The sequence below is a fragment of the Pecten maximus genome, chromosome 6 (genome assembly GCF_902652985.1).
Source record: "Pecten maximus chromosome 6, xPecMax1.1, whole genome shotgun sequence".
Lineage (NCBI taxonomy): Eukaryota > Metazoa > Mollusca > Bivalvia > Pectinida > Pectinidae > Pecten > Pecten maximus.
In genome coordinates, this window is record NC_047020.1 from 24,636,076 (window position 1) to 24,655,742 (window position 19,667).

At 34.6% G+C, this 19,667-nt stretch overlaps 1 protein-coding gene across 1 annotated transcript; it reads right to left on the reverse strand.

Moving 5' to 3' along the window:
• Positions 1-813: 813 nt before the first annotated feature.
• On the reverse strand, positions 814-7,098 carry LOC117329326 (cytochrome P450 2H1-like). The gene is made up of 4 exons (XM_033887236.1): positions 6,774-7,098; positions 4,780-5,289; positions 3,012-3,452; positions 814-2,201 (listed from the first exon to the last, which is right to left on the reverse strand). The coding sequence occupies exons 1-4, from the start codon at positions 7,096-7,098 to the stop codon at positions 2,020-2,022; spliced, it is 1,458 nt and encodes a 485-aa protein (XP_033743127.1). The 3' UTR covers positions 814-2,019.
• Between the last annotated feature and the right edge of the window lie 12,569 nt (positions 7,099-19,667).

The following is a 19,667-nucleotide window of genomic DNA, read 5'->3' on the forward strand; positions in this document are numbered from 1 at the left end:
TAATTTTGCTCCTACCACTTCGGGGATTGTTTTCTAAACTTCCTCTCTCGTGAAAACGTTGGAGAAACTTCTGAATTGTTGAACGGGATATGTTCAATATTTCAGCAATTTTTCGTCCAGAAATTCCACTTTCGTGCATTGCTGTGATCGTCTGCTTCTGGCATTGTGACATTTCACTACCGTGTGGCGCCATATTGTTTACACCGACAACGGTGCTTAAAAATGAAACCAAATACCGTATTCCGCGTTCCGGATTATGGACATGATGATCACGATTAAAATGATGTATGATATTACAATATTACTTGAAAATATATTTCTTTCATTTTATTAAAATACGACGTAACGGCGAAAACGTCGTTTTTGACGTTGAAAGTGGCTACTCACTTTTGGCACGGCACTGTACGTCCCCGGTACAAGTGTACATACGTCCCCGGTACCAGTGTACATATGTCCCCGGCTCCAGTGGACATATGTTCCCGGAACCAATACAACCTCCGGAATTTGCTTAAAGCAAAGTATATACGAAACTCCAATACCTTGCATGAATAATCTGTGTATTTGATATTTAAAATTTGATGCATGGAGAATTAAGTATATTTTGTGATATTTATAGCCATGATTACAATTTTTCAATACCATAATTACTTGAAAAGCAATATTTCCGACTCTGTGATATGTCTGAAATTTTTCTTTATGAATACATCATTTTGATGAATAATTTGATGTATGTAATGACAGTTTGTTAGGGACATGGATTTAGTCCAAAATTGCATGAACAGGAATACGAAAAAAGTAATGACAAAAAATGTGTTAGAGCTGTTAAAGATTTATTGATCAACATCCACAAATAATAAACTAGCATTATAATACAGATTTCATCTTTAAATAAACAGCTGTTGTAACCGACGAAGTACATGTTACTTTGTTTTTGTTTCATCACCAGAAAGTCAGTGACATTTGTAATTTAATTCATCCTGTTTTATATATACTAAAAAAAGTATAATGATAATTATGGATGTTTTTTTTATCTCACTTAAAAAAACTAAAATGAAAGAAACATTTGACAACACACAAGACTTACATGCAGCACTAGTGTTAGTCAAAATTTGAAGCGTTAAATTGACGAGCGGCATGCAAAAATCATTCGTCAAATTATTTTTTCTGCGCCAATGCACTGATTTAAGATATTGAAATAATTATAAAATCATATTTGCATATGAGTTACGAAAAGATAATACTAAATATATCGTTAGCCTACTGTAGAGCTTACTTTGTGTTAAAAGATAATTTACAACTCCGAGCAAATATGAATTATAACAACTATAAACACATTTGTGAATATATTTACCTTTTCTAAAAATGCTGATTGATATTATTATATTACATATGTTTATCAAAAATTAAAATATATATATTAATATATAAAATCCCGCCGGCGGGAATTGAACCCCGGCCCCGGCGCTAAAAATCGTCAATATATGTTTATAGATCATTTTTAAAAGCTATATCTGAAACGCATTTCACTATTTATAAGGAGATATCATCGCTTATAACGAGTACGAATTATACATGTACAACTATAGTCGCTTTAATATAACGAGTAAGTAACATATATTATTCTCAGTTTTAATAAGAATGAATAGTGGCTACCCTCCAGATACGAATCCGGATTTAGTTATCCGTATTCCCATACCGTTTATTGTCAGTGCTTTAAATAGAAATGCACGATGCAGCAGAAGATACAGGATGTATTATTTTGAAACACTAGTATTACAGCACGTATATACTCTTAATACGTATTCGCAACATCAAGTAAATGTTACAAGTACACATTAGTAATGACAACATTTAACTTAAGTTGTAATGTCCAATAAGCACATATCATTATCCGGATATAATTATGCTGTCATTCTGCTTAGATCATGAAATCATATTTCTACAATTGATCCTCATATCGACTCCTGCGTACAGGGCGGAACTTGGAAGGATGCGGACCGTAGGTGATGCCGAAACATGTCAGCCTCTGGGTATAGCCCGGAACTTGTAAGGCTCCGGGCGGTAGGTGATGCCGAAAAGTCCCTCTTCTGAAGGAAGATTACCGGGCTCGTCAGCCACGACTTCATATCTCTGGACAAAGGAAGTAAGAATCAAGAACATTTCCATCCTCGCTAACGCCTCTCCCAGACACACTCGTCTTCCTGTAAGTGGAAAACATACAATTTTTACATTGCATTCTTCATATCTTAGATAAAACAAGAATTAAGCAAAAAGCAAGGTGTATGAAAAACCCTCTCATCACAGTGACACAGTATACGCCTATCATATAGCAGAGAAAATATTGAATTAAATAATTAAAAAAATGCGTTATAGGTATTAATTTGTCTATCAAAATGATAAAAACATATTTAATACATACACAAATGTGATTTTATTGCTATATTTAGAAACATTTTTATCGTGTATTAATATATAATACTTATACTAAGGAATCTGTTGGCCTCTTAATATACCAAGGTAAATATATATGCAATAGAAACGTTAAGTCAGCTCTAAATCAATGTTAGTCTTACTGATAACATAGTGTATGTCGAAAAAAAAAATACACGTCACCTCGATTTTTATATCTGCAGCTGAATATAATCCAAATTTAAACACAGGTACTAGAAGTCAATATATGCTTGTATCATATAGAGCGTTTCCTGTAATTGTTATGTTGAAACTCCATTATTTCATATACTTTACACTTTACCTTGTTAATCAACCTCTTTTCCCGCCTTCTTACCTTGACCCACGTATGCATCTGCAGTGCTTCGAAAATCATATTTCTTTTTTATTTTCTAATAGTCTGTTTTTTATTTATTTTTTGTCCTATGCATCCTTGCATCATTGCTGTGACGCAGTGTTGTATATTATCAAAATCATACTCAATGACGGTTTTCACTTGTGTTGTAGGTTGTATAATCTGAACTTGATTACATTACCGTGTAAAACGAAATAAGAATACATACCGAGGGAAAAAGCAACCACTTTTTCAGCACCACAGAACTTTCCTTGATCATCTAAAAATCTGGTCGGGTCAAATGTTTCCGGATTAGGGAAATTCTCAGGATCGTTTAAAATGGAATCCAGGTTGGGAAGAATTGTACAACCCTTAGGAATACGATATCCTCTGAAGTGAATATCTTTCAGGGCTCCGTGGGGTACGGATAGGGGAACTATATTACAACGGCGTAGAATTTCTGTGATAAAAGCCTCACAGTAGTGTAGGTTAGGTCTGTCAGCAACTGTTGGTAGACGGGACAGACCGACGACAGATTCTATTTCCCGGAACATTCGAACTTGTACATCCGGGTTTCGAAGTAAGTAAACAATGGCCCAGCGAATAGTTGTAGTGGTAGTCTCCGTTCCCGCCAAAAACAGATGGAGGATGATAAAATCTAAATTATCATCTGAAATTTGATAGCATATTTTAAACAGTGCAAACTTGCATCTATATAAGTCATGCATAATTATATTGTTTAGTTCAAACACGATCCGTCACATTTAATATACTGATGAATTTGCGCATCAAAACTATCTAATGGAAAACGATGAAAAATAAGTATACATAAGTTATGTATTGAAGATCAAAAGCACCTCAATAGTTTTTGGATCAAATAACACACACATCTAAATCATAATATTTACATTTTGGTGGCAAAGCCACGATATAAACTAAGTAAAAAGATTTGCAGTCTATGTGAGCATAATTGACACCCAAAACGTGACATAAATCCATGCCGCGCATGAATATATTCACCCACCGGAACTACTTGCCACTAACGTAAACAATCATGGCTCTATGAAAAAAAAGCCTAGGACTACGTCGTTTTTTATATTAATTAAAAAGTACCAAAAAGAAATTTAATACAATATTGTTACACAAATAATCAAAAGAATTGAACAGACTATGCACTTTTTGTTTGCCAATCTGAACGTGACAAATGAATTTTGGAAAAATTGGCTGTTCCATTTGTCGAACCCCATGAACAAAGTCGCTAAATATTGGCATTTTTAAGCGAAATCAATTTTAATTTTCAAAAATAACAAAACAAATATGTCGAGAATGTAAATATAAGCATTAAACTGTCTTTTTTTGGTGTCTATGGTCGATATTTATGCCAGAGCTTTGCAAACAAACGTGTCATATTGTGCTAGCATGACGTTTGTTTGCAAAGCTCTGGCATCTATATCGACCATAGACACCAAAATAGACAGTTTAATCCTTAAATATACTAAATGTATAACAAATTACAGCGTACTGCAAATCCAATTCTATATTTGATATCTTCTTACGTGGATACTGCAAATTCAATTCTATATTTTAAATCAAATTACGGGGTTACTGCAAATCAAATTTTATATTTCAAATCAAATACAGACTTACTGCAGATCCTATTCTATATTTGATATCAAATTACTCGGTTACTGCAAATCCCATACTATGTTTGATATGAAATTACTGATATCTGCAATCCAATACTATATTTGAGATGAAATTACTGATATCTACAATCCAATACTATATTTGATATGAAATTACTTGTTTACTGCAGATTCAATGATATAGTAGGTATCAAATTACGTGTTGCTACATATCCCATTTATATATATTTGATATCAATTAAGGAATGTGAACTGCGTATTACAAAATCCTCTTGCAAATAATTCCTTAAGTTCAATCCTATATTGTGTCAATAAAAATGATAAAAAGAAATGTTACCTATCAATACTTACATCTGAAAACAGGATTGTCCTTATCGTGTTTCGATTTTTCCTTAATAAAAGCATCTATTAAATCCTGTGGAGAGTTGGGATCAAACGCCATTTTGTGTTTTTCTACCGATGTCCGGAAGTATCCTCTAAGTTGTAACAGTTTCCTCAAAAATGTTTTAATGCCAAATGGATCACCTGGTAAGAATCGTAACACGGGGAACGTGTTTACAATGCTGGTGGGGCCGGCCGGTCCTGGGTCGACATTACTTAGTAGCCACTTAAAATCCTTATCATCGTGGTCAAACCGTCGCCCGAATACAATACTACAAATGACGTTTGCCACGCTCGAATGCACTAGTGCGTTGATGTCAAAGGGTTCACCATTATGTTGGCCAATAACATCCAAGAACACATCAACTTCTTCTTTGACTTTTGCCTCCAGTGATTTCTTACCAAACCCAAATTCTCTGAGGGCTGTTAGGGAGAATGTCCGCGTTTGTTTCCAGTGTTCTCCTGAACTGGCTAGTAAACCTGTAAATATGACATCAATTTTAACACGACATGATAGAATAATATTGTTCGTACTCTATGATAATGGAATTTAATCAAACTTTGGAGACGACGTAGTTTCCCTCTCCACCAACATCCCACATGAGGACGGAATCATAGCCTGCCGTTCTGCGTGGGACACTCAGGGGAATAAGCATCCTTCAACAGATAGCTTAGTGGAACTTCTTAAGCTAGTACTCACGCTGAACAACTTCACATTCAACGGAGAGCACTATCTTCAAGTTAGTGGTACGGCAATGGGCACCAAAATGGCACCATCTTACGTGAATGTGTTTATGGGCCATCTCGAGTCTAGGCTGCTAATAGCAGCCCCCTCGAAACCACTCAGCTGGTTTAGATTCATTGACGACATCGATATCAAGTGGACATCCGGTAAAGAGTCCCTCGAGGAATTCATTCGTTTCGTGAATGAGTTTCATCAAACCATTAAGTTTACTGCCGACATCTCGATGAGAAAAATACTTTTTTGGACACCTGTTCCACACTCGTCAACGGAGAAATACACACGGATTTATACAGTAAACCCACGGACACTCACCAGTACCTTCGCCCGTCCAGTTGTCACTCACCCCACACTGCAAGGAGCATTCCATATTCCCAGACTTCCACAATGATCATGTCAGGGTATCGGGCCGACCATCACTGCGCCATTAAAACGTTCTTTTTAAGAACGCCGATGTGGCGCAGCGGTATAAGCTGCGGGTATTTCTGGCTAGGCGATTTGGTGCCGTAGATCGTGAGTTCGAGGCCCGGTCATGGCACGAGTCAAAAAGTTGTCTTCCTTCGTCGTTTGTGTTGCTAAGTTATATATCTATTTATTAGCACAATGTATCATATACACTGTGTGTTGTTGATCCGAAGATATAGATTTGAATGTCCTGTCGTAGTTGTACCGAGAGAAATATATATAATATATGTACAATTCGTATCCATGTATGTAAATACATTGCGATCCAGGCATTCATATAATCTTATAGACGACTTCCACAATGATCATGTCAGGGTCGACCATCAATGCGCCATTGAAACGTTCTTTTTAAGAACGCCGATGTGGCGCAGCGGTATAAGCTGCGGGTATTTCTGGCTAGGCGATTGGGTGCCATAGATCGTGAGTTCGAGGCCCGGTCAGGGCGCGACACAAAAAGTTGTCTTCCTTCGTCACATCGCCACATCGGCGTTCTTAAAAAAAGGAACGTTTCAATGGCGCAGTGGTGGTCGGCCCGATACCCTGACATGATCATTTTGGAAGTCGTCTATAAGATGATATGAATACCTGGATCGCAATGTATTTACATATATAGATACGAATTGTACATATACATGTATGCAGGTCCATCGACAGTACATATGTGATAAAATATACGATGACTAAGCTACAAATAAACCAACTACAATTTGGTGTGTAATGTCAATTACCTTATCGTAATAATATACTAAGATATTACCTCTGCCTTTAGTAAGTATACTGTTAATGAAGAGAATCGGACGATCTGAGAATTCGTCTGCTCTTTTCACGAGAGCGTCCTTGATGACGTCATAACCATTTAGGACAACAAGTAGTTGTGTTCCGACCCGTATGCTGAAAACGTCTCCATATGTCCTCCTCAATTTCCGGAAAGTTCTCATCGGTATTTTGTCCGAGGTCATTATCTTTAATCCAGATAAACCAGGTATCCCCCCTGGTCCTGGAGGGAGATAACGGCTTTGCTTGATCCATGCTAAAATCAAGGCAGTCACAACAACAAATAGCACGGCGGTAAACACCTCCATTTTGCTTGTATGGTATTACCCATGAATTCAGTTCAATACTAATCAGTTCATGTGGGAGTTATACATTCTCACGTTGTCGACCTAAATCTTGTTGGTTTACCTGCTCACACAATAATAATTTATTCAAGTGAAATAATAGGACAGGGGTGGGATTTGAGCACAAATTTCTTATGTGTGAGGTGTGGAAATATCATTAGTTATCTACAGAGTATTTTATTTTCCTCAGCAGTGACATCATAAGTACGGCCTAGAAGATGTCAATTTTACGAATGTCAGTAGTAAGCATTAGCTACCCTAGCGAGTAGTGGGTAACTGTGGGGAATACATTATACCTCTACTATCTGGCGTAATGTTAGGGCGTGCTTGTGTATTAGCTGTTTATCGAATTAGTGTTTGTACAGTGTGTTGCAAGTTCAATAAGTGTGACTCTCACCTTCTAAATGCCGAAAGACAACATGGCAAAATTAAACTGAAATAATTAAGCGGATTTTAAATTAGGATCTACTAAAATGATGTCCTTTATCTAGATTAGTAACGGCAAAGTATTCGATGAAAAACATTAACGTATATGGTAAAAAGTAACCGAATGAATTAGGAATAAAATCAAAGGTCGCCCGAGTGTATGAATGTGGAGTTTTCCAATTATGCACAAAATAATATCAAAAGGAAACAACGTTTATTGACACCAACAAAAATATGGAGACAGTTACCTTACCTAAAATTAAAAAAAAACTATACTTTATCAGGGTGTACAGACACATGTCTCATTTAATTTTTGCCTCCAGATATATTACGGGCAAGATTTAAAGGGTATTATTATATAAAATCAAAGTTTTGTATTCAATTACTTGTTTGACTGTGAAATATAGTTTATTTTATATTATATTCAATTAAAAAAGAGACTATATTGGATAAGTTATATCACTGTAATAACTTTATGAATTGGTGATAACACTATGATGAATAGGTGATATCACTATGAAGAATAGGTGATGTCACTATAATAAATTGATGATATAGCTGTAATGAATTGGTGATATCACTGTTAGGAATTGATATCACTGTAATGAATTTGTGATATCACTTTAATTAATTTGTGATAGCATTGCAATAAGATGGTATATTACGATAATTATCAGGTGCTATCACTGCCACGAATTGGTGATATCACTGTAATAAATTGGTGATTGTATTATAATAATTTGGTGATAACACTGTAATGATTTGGTTATATCACTTTTATGATGTGGTGATATTACTATAATGAATTTGTGATCTAATTATAGAAATTGGTGATTTCATCATAATGAATTGGTGATATCACTGTTATAAATTCGTGATATTATTATACAAAATTGGTGATTCATTAATATTACTTTTCCATCATAGTTATAACACTTCAATGATATTGCAAAATCATATGCTGATACACTATATCTAGTTTTTGTCTCTTTAAAGTCATTTCAGTACATTTTGTCAGGGTTTCAACACCGAGGATATTTATCTGACCGACAGTCACGAGATGTATTTCTTTAAGTTTAACGATATTTATAAATACTGTCTACGGCATTAATGTAAACTTCTGTTCCGAGAGTTATTTTTTTAATTGATGTCGAGGTCAAAATGCGTTGATCAATAAACAATTTTATCTGTAGGTATAGAATTTGGTTAAATGAACACTGTTAGTAGAAATCGTGTCTATATGGAACAGTTCATGTTCCAAGTGAATGTGAATTCTTTTTGTGTCTTCAAATTCCGTGCCGTAATTGAAGATGTATAAATCTATCAATATTTGTTACGTTGTAGCACTGACTTGTCTCCGGTAGTATGTCACCGACATATACCTGGATACAAAAGAAAAAATCTGTTGGAAAATGTATTTGTCTACTCACAAAATGTTAAAGCATAGCTGCAAATTATTACTTCATAGCTAGTATTCAGTGAAATTTATATGTTTTAAAAATTAACGATGCTCACGATGTGTGTCGGAAGTACCAGCTTTAACAAGCAACAATACTTATTTTGGGACATGCATACGTTGAGTTATGTTAAATTAAAATTGCAGTTACCATGAAACATGAAAATACATTATCGTTTTAGGTACTGTAAACGTTGAAATTTACGCGAGGGGGAAATTTACGCTAATTACGCGGATTCGTTTTGTTCGCGAAACTTCCCCCACGCGTATTATTTTGATATCAATTTGCGTAATCTTGAACTACAAGCGAAAGTGGGTCGATCACGAAAATTACCCCCACGTGTATAGTTTACATATTGCAAATCGCGAAATTAAAATGACACTGAGTATTGATTGGGAGGTTTCCAAGAAAACAAATATTAGCAACCAAACTTTAACTTCAATCATTAACAGTTTTAAACTAAACATAGATTCAATCTGACTCTGATTTTGATAATGAATTTATTTCGGTTGAAAAATAATTTACAAGAAAATGCAGCTTCAAAATTCAAAATGTATAACTGCAGTTGAACATTACAAAGAAAGAAAGAAAGAAAGAAAGAAAGAAAGAAAGAAAGAAAGAAAGAAAGAAAGAGAAATATTCTCTCTAGATTTAAATATACAGTCAAACTTCGATGTTTCGAAGTTCAAGGGACTAACAGAAAAACTTTGAAACAGCGGGACTTCGAATTATTCATGGTTGACAATAGATCGATGTTTTCTTGATAATGACCATATATGTTAACGTTACATGTCCTCGGTGTCTTCGTGATGATCGTCGCCTGTCAGGCTCAAAAGTTAATTTATACCTCAAACACAACAAAATAAAGATACTTTTCATTAATTATACCAAAGGATTTTATTAATTAAACAAACTATGTATCGGTTACAAAACACTTATATCGCGTTTAACAGATAAAGCAAAAGAAGTACAATGCACACTTACGTAAGTCGTTAGGCTTTACTGCTAAAGACACGTGCGGTTACGTTATGTGTATATAAAATACGGAATGGCGATCGGTTGGAGAATACATGATTGAATGACAAATAATCAATTTACTTAGATATTTATGTATAAGTTTGCAATGTGACACTTATGAGTGAAGACATCGCTAATTGTTTGTGTTTAAAATTGGTCCGCTTGTTTTATAGTTCCGTAAAATTTACTCACCGACCGCTGATTTCAATGGCGGCGAAGATTATCAGAGACGACTACCGAAATGTTTTACCGGAGTGATTATTTTTTATTTTCAACATATCTACACGTTAATATACAGCTCGTGTGTTCTAGAAATAAAAAAATTACAAACTACTTATTCTCCATCATTTATAGAAGAAAACACTGGTGTAGCAAATTGAGATCATGAAATAATCGAACAATTACACGCGTTTTGGCAGTATGGTTTCAATTATTACATTATCATACCAATAAATTAAAAAGCTATATTATAATAGTGTTTTAAGTAGGGGCTACTGACCGCTGATTGTGATTTCTTACTTCTTTTTGTTTTTGCTTATTTGTCTAGAAATAGTCTATGGTTAATATTGTGAGTTACTTTGGCGTTTAATAGATATTCGAAATTGCATGATAATTGTACAACTCGTATGTATATGGTTAGAAAGAGCGTTGTCATAATCTGATCATTTTTTGCCATATTCACAAGAACGTGCATGCTGATTTCATATTAAGGACATGAAATAGCCGAGCTCCTACCTGACGCGCTAAATGTCTCCGCAGTTCTACCCTTACCAATTTCCCAGAAGTTTTGTCGTTATTTCATCTAACGCTTATATTTATTAAATAAAGAAATTAAACAAGTATTCATATAGTAATCCTGATCTTTATGTTAATTATCATAGCGACTAAACATCAACTCTTCTGAAGACATATTGACAGAACTAGATGATCTAACCGCACCGCCTGGCAGCTTCCGGTTGCCATGTTTGCTGAACGCACAGGGATTAGAGCAATTACCTGTTTGAAAGAGCCAGTACTGCAAAATTTCTTAATGATCCTACCCAAAGCAAACACTCCAAGCAAGATGTTGCTGTTATATTCAATAGCAATTGTTTACTATACTTAATCTTGTCTCTATCACTTTATATGATTCTTCCGCTTTAAATACATTTCTGTTATTCTTTTCTTTTTCTCTAAAACAGAATTTTTTGGAAAATAACATTCGTGTTCCTAGATTATGTTAAACATTCTTCTGTATTATAAACATGTGTACGAAAATATTGTTAACAATGTATTGAGGTCACTTGTATTAACTGTAACGTTTTAGATTATCTATAATCAATGAATTTCTAGATGTCACTGACGATGCGTTAAAATATTGATGAAATACGTAAAATAAAAGTTCTTTTACATATACGTCAGTGGTTAGGGTTCAGGATCTCTATTGCTATCGTAACTGGTCAAGGTTCGATCCTAGGTCTCTGTAACTTCATTTCTCCAACTCAAATTTCATAATTTAAAAAGAAATATTGTGTGGTATTGCTTCCCACATACGTACATGCAAGCACATGATATATTCGTATTTCTTTACAATTATTTTTTCTTTAAAAATGAAGCTAAGATATGAATTTGCAATTGAAAATATCTGTAGTATTATATTTCAGTCTCTCGTCCATTTTCTCTTAAAACGATCTTTAGAAATGATTTAAACATAATGCATCTACTATTTTTCTAAGTAAAAGTATGTCGTTATATCCAAATAATGCATGTCAGGTGATGTGAAAAATTAATTGTTTATATTGTAATTATGGAGAAGACTCATAAGAAGCCAACCATTTATGATTACGAGTCGTATTCTGTACTTATTATCTTTCTATCAAACATATCCATTCTGGTAAAACTTTTATTTGTTAATCTTGATATTTTATAAAACTGCAAAAAAAAGGGGGGATGCTACATTTATCAGGAGATAAGTGTTTCTATTCAATCAATATCATAATTGTTTTTAAAATAATTGAAGTAGCATCAATATTTTTGTAAAAAGAGTTCCATTTGCTGAGAGTTGACAGCACAGCACATTTTAAACAATCATAATTAACAAAACAAACAACAAAAACGCCAAAACGCATGGTTGGAGTTAACGATTTTGATTAATCCTTTTTTAAATGAGGATACTCATTGCAACAAATAATACAAAATAAAGCACATCTATGATTCATGCAATAAGCGCATGGTATATTTCTTCTATATAGTAGATGAGAACGATTGTATATAATAATTGAGAAATCATAGGAGTTCATTTGTCTCTTCATTTAAACCCTTTCCAATCAAAAATCACTTCAATTACATAAAGTTCGTAACCATAAGTAGTAGTTAAATGTTATACAAATCGACACTAAAGGGAAACGAAAATTTACATACAATATTGTAGCGAAATAATCAGCCTGTGTCTCGACAACATATCGTGGAATATATCGCTGTACACACCAGATGAATATAAATATTTGTGAATGCATAAGGGCAGTTTTATCACACAGAAAGCATTAGCATCACACATGGATTGACATTATTTTACTTAGAGTTCAACAATCACCATATTGTTTTAATGAGGCAATACTATAAATATGCACTGACACCCGACTATATATATTATAAAACATAATATCTCGCGAATTCAAATCACAGAATACAATGAAGCCCTGTACTATGCTCTTTTTTCTTTGATTATAACGGACTTGTCATCATTTAAAAACCAAACTTTAAAGTAGTTGTCTGTGTCATATCAGACTTTTCATCTTCTTAAATGTAAACTTATTTTATTTTACAACTATTGCGAAACAAGTTATACACACTTGTATTATTCCCTCGCCAGGATGGAAGTGTGGGATGTCTTACTTTGTGAGGAAACCGGATTTCCCGGAGAAATTCCACGTGGTCAAGCAGGTTACCTCAAACCTTTTCACGACCGGTCGGGAAATCGAACCCCGGCCACCTACATGTACATCGTAGGTGAAAGGCAAATGCGTTACCACTGTGCCACCCGGCCATCATTATTTCCTTGTTCATATACGACATCAACATCGAACATGGATCATGTTAATGACCCAATAACATGCACCAAACAATAAACCTACATAAAAGACACGTATAATCTTAAGAAGGGCAAAAAAAAAGGCCGTTACGGAAGGTATTTTTAAGCTGTTAAAATTGCTGTCTGACCAATAACAACTCAAGGTAAGTTTGTTATTTTGACATACCTTGTACGCAAGGGTTTATTACATTTTAAATATATATAATTTAATCTGAAGTGTAACCTACACAAAGGCTGAAAGACTTTGTGTTTTCTTTCATGAAGTTTAACTTATTGCTCACCTTTTAAAAAGAGGATCTTTGGGCCACTGCTATGTATGTACACGATTCTGATTGTTTTCCTTCAACATTGTATGTTTATTAATGAATTATTTAAAACGATAATGTAAAATTATGTAATGCTGTCAATTACATTATTGCATGATTGTATTGTTTGATGTGTAAGTGTAGTTGTATGGTATGATAAGGTTAATACTTCGGAGAGTACTACCCGTAGTAACGCGGTCCCCTACATTAATACACACGGTGATGAGGATAATGTTGTTATGAAAAATGATTATAATTTCGCCAATGCTTTCAAGCATTGTATGTAAATTTATATAATTGTATGAGAAGTGCAATGATTTTACTTAATTATTGTATGATTGTATTGTAAGGTTTAGCTAATTGCTATCACTTACATTATAAGATTTCATTATTTATATGACCTCTAGTTGAACACGACAGTGCGCCGCAAAGAGTGAAATGAATCTTAAATCTTTTATCTAGCCCTTAACAGAACCCCAGGTTGCATTACTAATCCAGAATATCGTCCCTTGGATTTTATATTTGGGTTTTAATTATTCAATATTGCTTGAAGTCTTCAATTTATATTCCAAATCGGATATGTGAAGGCTTCGCCTAGTTAAGTGTTTAACAATCCTGTACTAACAGTTAGAGTCATACTAATTATACTCTTGTAATGTAATGGTTCCATCCGTAAGGCATTTTTTTACCTTGCGTTACACAACGCTTTATTTCTTTGTTCGTATGTTCAAAATAAATGCCAAAGCTGCGTATCTAAAATAACGCAGTAATACCATCGATCAGCAGTTCTGACAACGTATTTCAAACATCTGATGATACCAAAATCATGTTTGTACCTGTGATATTTTTTATCCCGACGGTTCAAGGTAAGTGTGACATAACGAAAACAGAAAAAATATTAAAACGAAACTGGCATGTGGTACAAAAGTATATGTTCTACATAGATACTGTCTCGTCAATGTAATCTTGTACGATACAGTGTATTATAAGTATAAGTATCATATATGTGTGATGATGGTGTTGTTATTCGGTATAACTACCCTGTCGACAGTTTTCATGTAAGTTTGCCTTTAACATGTGTCTAGCCTGTGCATGGCTGACTTTATAGTTTCGCGCGATGCCCAGTGCTGTAGGTACCATCAGGTTGATAACTCACGTATTTTTCGAATTTTTCACACCAAAGACAACCCCATCAAGTACCATATCCTCCATATTCGTATAACTCCAATCTTTGACTGGAACAGTTATATTACGAACTGTTCGAATGTCTCTCCATCAGACTGTTGTGGTACCGTGAACTATGTATCGGTTTTAGACTAAATTTAGTATTATTTAGTATTTACAGCACAGATTACAAGGCACACAGCTGTCTTTTCTAATTAGTACCCTTCCAGTGAAACCGGAGGGACTAAAGTGTTTGTCTCCATATGTCTTTCCCGCTGGTCGTCTGTCTTCCTGGATATTGGCGATGCATTAAGAAAAGATTAATGGATTTGAATTAAACTGAAAGAGTGAGATTAAGCTTCAAGTCGAAAGGTCAAATAGGAAGGTCACTGTTGCTAAAAAAGATATGTTTCGTCATTGACATTGTTTTGGTTTCCAGATAAAAACATCAGAAAGGATTGATGGATTTGGAAACCTTATAAAATGTTGGCTTATGAGGTACTACAAGCATGTTTTAGCGTAAACATAGTCCAGTGTATTTCTCAGACCACCACCTTATTTCAGCAGCAGTAATAAACACGCAGATGTAAATATACTCAAGCACCTACTCCTTCCATTTTCTCCCACAGTTCACAGTGGTGACGTCACTAATAGTTCCCGCGTTATTTAATGTTAGATAATGCGTATGAGACACAGAGTTTTATGGAATGACAAGATGCACTGTTGTTAACATCAGAATAGTATCACTGACTCCTTATTTCAATGTCTTTTTGAATAAATATTGAGAATTATTTATGTAATGATATTGGGATGCATTTTTGGCGGGTTGTGAAGGGTACTTCTTTAAATGAAGATATTTATGCGCCGACCATATGCATTTGTTAACAAACATACATTGACGACCGATTTGATATGCAATTATTTGAAGTGGTGAGAGAAAAATAAGCATTCCCTATCTAGGAGTGTGACCAAGAAAGCTCAAGCCTCGGGGAAATTCATGAACGTCCAACCCTCGGCAAGCCTCGGATTGGACTTTAATTAATTTCCCCTCGGTTTGAGATTTCTTTGTCACACCCCCAAGGCAGGATGAGAATCCATTAGTCTACATTATAGCATTGGCCATCAATTGGCATGTCAACATCACCTGCATCGCCTAGTACACATTGTAAATATTTCAGCCCGTTTGATGACATTTATTATGCATTTTTACCACAGTGTATATTCTAGCATGTTTATTGTTGCTTTCATATTCGTCCCCAATTTTAAAAAATCTTTCCATTGTCAACAGTTATTCACTATGAAATCAAAAACTATGTTACGTGTATACATATATATTTATAGATTATATATTTCACAAAGAATCTTAGTGCTAGTAAGGGCTATTCCAGTAAAACATCTACCCCCTCCCATGACTGCAGTTTTGTTTAGGGGAACTACCTGTACAGTTTATTTAATAAATTACAAAGAAGTAACATGATGGAAATCGAACCAGGGATGGAAACAAGTTTTGCTCTGATCAGGGGTAAATGTTTGAATTGAATAGTCCTAGCTTCTAATACCTGCATACTAAGTCAAGAACACAACAGTCACTGTCACTGAAATAAGATTTTCATTACCATATTCTCATTTCACAACCAGCCCCGTAAAATAATTAAGAAATGATTGTTAAAATGAGACAGCTGTTCATTGCAGTGTGGTCAAATGCCTTAAACTCTCCTCTTATTTAGTGGTTTTTTTTTAAATACGTAGAAAACACTGGGCCTTCACCTATCGTGTCCTCTAGATACCATAGAACACCTTCAACCAAACACCGCCGTGAAACTGTTACCTCACGAATGTCGGAAATCACGTGACAGTGTCGCTGATGTATGTACTATGTCGTAATATCGCTTATGACCTAGCTAAATGAGACCTTGTTTATTGCATCATTTTACATCTTTTCAAACTAGATTATTTAAACATATTAATCAAACAAGTGCGCATTTGAATCACATTTAGATGTCAAAGTCACGTTAATATACGATAGATATGTAGACTATTAGTCTTTCACCAAGAGGCGACACATTAAAGTTTACATCCAAACACTTCTCTCTGGTCGTATCAAACCGTATTATAGGGACCCCGGAACCAAATGATTTCCCATAGACGGTAATGTTAACGTTTACCACTGTACTGCTTAAAAGGAGTTTTCAACACTGGTCCACTAGCCATAATTTTGAAGAATGTCATCTCGGAAACCTTTAAATAGAATGATTAAAAATTCTACCAATTTGAACTTTTTTTTATATGGGGGCCGCCATCTTGTATTGAATTCAGCACCAAAAATTCATCTAAATTTACAACAAAATACACACTTAATTAACTCCCCCTGACAAAAACAGGCTAGGAAAAATATAACTTTTTTTTCTAATTATTTTACATCTACATGTATTGCCCAGCCCACACATAAAACTTTGGAAACTTCTCTCACCTAAACATCCAATCAGTAGGCCCCGATGCATTCACCTTCCTATTAAATCTTCTGCCCAAACGGGGAAAACCCACAATCTATTTTTGATTTGGTTCTGTGGTCCCTATAGGGAAACTCACCACTGTATGCCTTGGTATGTACTTGAAATAAAGAACAAACAGACAAATTAAGCGAATGAAATTGACCACATGATAGTGACGTGACCTTGTGCTAAGCACCTCTTCCGAATGGTGTTTAAAAATCATGCTGTTCAGTTAAACACAAGCAAATAAATAACACGAATATACTGATAAAAGATACATTCAAACGTTGATTGGTCTACATCTGATCACGTGATATTCCATTTAACATCGAGTTGTACTCTATGACAGTGATAAAACATCGTACTGTACGCTCGGGCGAATGTTTTGGAGCTCAATTACCCAATATAGACCGAGGCCGTATTTCTCTTTTGACATATACACGTTTATATTATTTTTATTATTCCCATGTATAATTTCCTTACAAATCTGCACACGACAATTAACAAGCCGTTGAATGCAAATGTCGGAGCTGTTGATTGATTGATTGATTGATTGATTGATTGATTAATTGATTGATGAGGCTTAACGTCCTTGTTTCGGTTGTAACCGAGCCTAGGACACTGTCGGAGCTGTCATCAAGGCGGGTATTTTTAGCTATAAGCGTTGAGCTGTCTTGAATTGGTATAATTGGCCGATTTAAATACGCATAATATGATAGTTTGTTTGCAGAACTCTAACATTTAAATTTGTTCTAATTTTCTTTTAGAATAAAGACTAAATGGACACAGCATGTCCTTTGTTACAGCTAATTTTCATGTTATCAATACATGCAATATATACATATGTATCACGGAATATATATTGTTTTGTATAAGATCTGAATTCAAGACGACCAACTCGAATCTAAAACTTTAAATGATCGGTTTCAAATTAAAACGTATTTTTAATTTGCTATTCTGAGAAGGCCCATTATTTACCCTTATATGGAACTGAAGCTATTTATATGGGTGCTTTTTAATGTATCACCCCTGAACAGCCATTTTGGGGCGAGTCTCCTTGTAGGAGTTGGTAACTACATCAATGAATAACAAATGGGAGGCCCATCGCATGCCATCCAGAGTAAATAGGGTAACGTGTCTTGAACAAGGACACAACCGCGAAAACACAGACTGGCCCGTTCTCAGTTTCCCAAATCGACACGAGAAAAATCAGTAAGAGCACTGTTTTTTAAGGTTGTATATCAAAACCTGTCGATATGGATGTATAAAAGTAGACAATATACTTTTCAACTGTTACCGAATAATAAGACGGACAATTTAAAAGTCTGTCGGGCCGATCATAATTCTATAATTATTTGACAATGACAAACCAAAAACAAAATGATATCAGACGTTTTACTCCCTTGTTCATGTACACATTACACATACCACATGTTACTTAAATCGCCTCACTATACTTAATGGATGTCATTAAAAAATCAACGCCTATAAAAGATACGCTAAATTCTGAGAAGGCCTGATAAATTCAGTACAAGGAAAAGTAATTAGACTGCTACGAAAGATATTTCATTTGAAAAGCTGATAACATTGCTGTTGAACATTCCACAATTCTAGGTAAGTTTATTATTTTTGAATTACTGTGGTAGCCAAGGTTTCTTATGTTTTAAAAATTTGATAATTGGTAAATTTGCTCCAAAGTATAACCTTCCATAATACTAGATTTGTTTCTTTGATTGAGTATTCTTTTCTCAAAAAGAATCGTAAAGAGAGGGTCACTGTGAAGTATATCTTATTCCGAGAGAATTGTTGGCTAATGTTTGTGCAACTGTTCATCTTACTAGGATACGTTTTAGACTTTAGATATTGTATGTATCTCCTATAATGCATTTATTTTCGAATCTGCACACGACAAAAGGCTGTTTCAGTTGTTGCATCTAAATGTCGGTTCTATGGGTAAGGTAGAGGTTCTTATCTATAAGTATTGAACTGTTTTTAAATGCGCGCAATATGAAAGGGTTGTTTGCAAAAGTCTAATATTTGTTGCTTGATTTGTTTTACACAATAAAGACCGATGAATGAAAACAGCATGCTCTTTGTTACAGTTAACGAAAGAAATACACATTACACATTGTCTGGTTATATGTAAATGCAGAGACATTTTAATCCATACATGTCTAGTAAAGAGACCAATAGTTTAGAGTTCATTGTCAAAATCGGATGCCTAACTAATTTTTTTATAAAAGTAGTAAGCAGACCCTGAGCACAAATGTTTTATTTTCTACATTAAGCCATAATCTCATTTCAAAATAGTATGTAAGTGGAGTTTCCTCTAGGACATGTTATAACAGGTTTTTCCTCTTTCCTTGTGCATGTATGAACATAGTTGCTTAATTTTAAACGACCAAATAATATATCGATTGCCAGCCAACCCTGTTAAACGTTTTGATGACTTTAAAAGAGACCCATTTAAACGTGTCAACATTTTCTTGGTCGGAGGGGTTGGTTTATCATTGAAAAATTCGACAAGTTTATTGTTTAACCCAGATGGAAAGTTTGAATATTTTGCATAAGAAGCAGAAAGTTTGCTGAACTAACATTAGAT

Coding starts and splice junctions, on each gene's coding strand:
- LOC117329326 (XM_033887236.1), bottom strand. CDS start 7,098: ATGGAGGTGTTTACCGCCGTGCTATTTGTTGTTGTGACTGCCTTGATT. Junction 5,290..6,773: donor TATACTTACTAAAGGCAGAG/GTAATATCTTAG, acceptor TCATATTTACAG/GTTTACTAGCCAGTTCAGGA. Junction 3,453..4,779: donor GGACAATCCTGTTTTCAGAT/GTAAGTATTGAT, acceptor ATCAAATTTCAG/ATGATAATTTAGATTTTATC.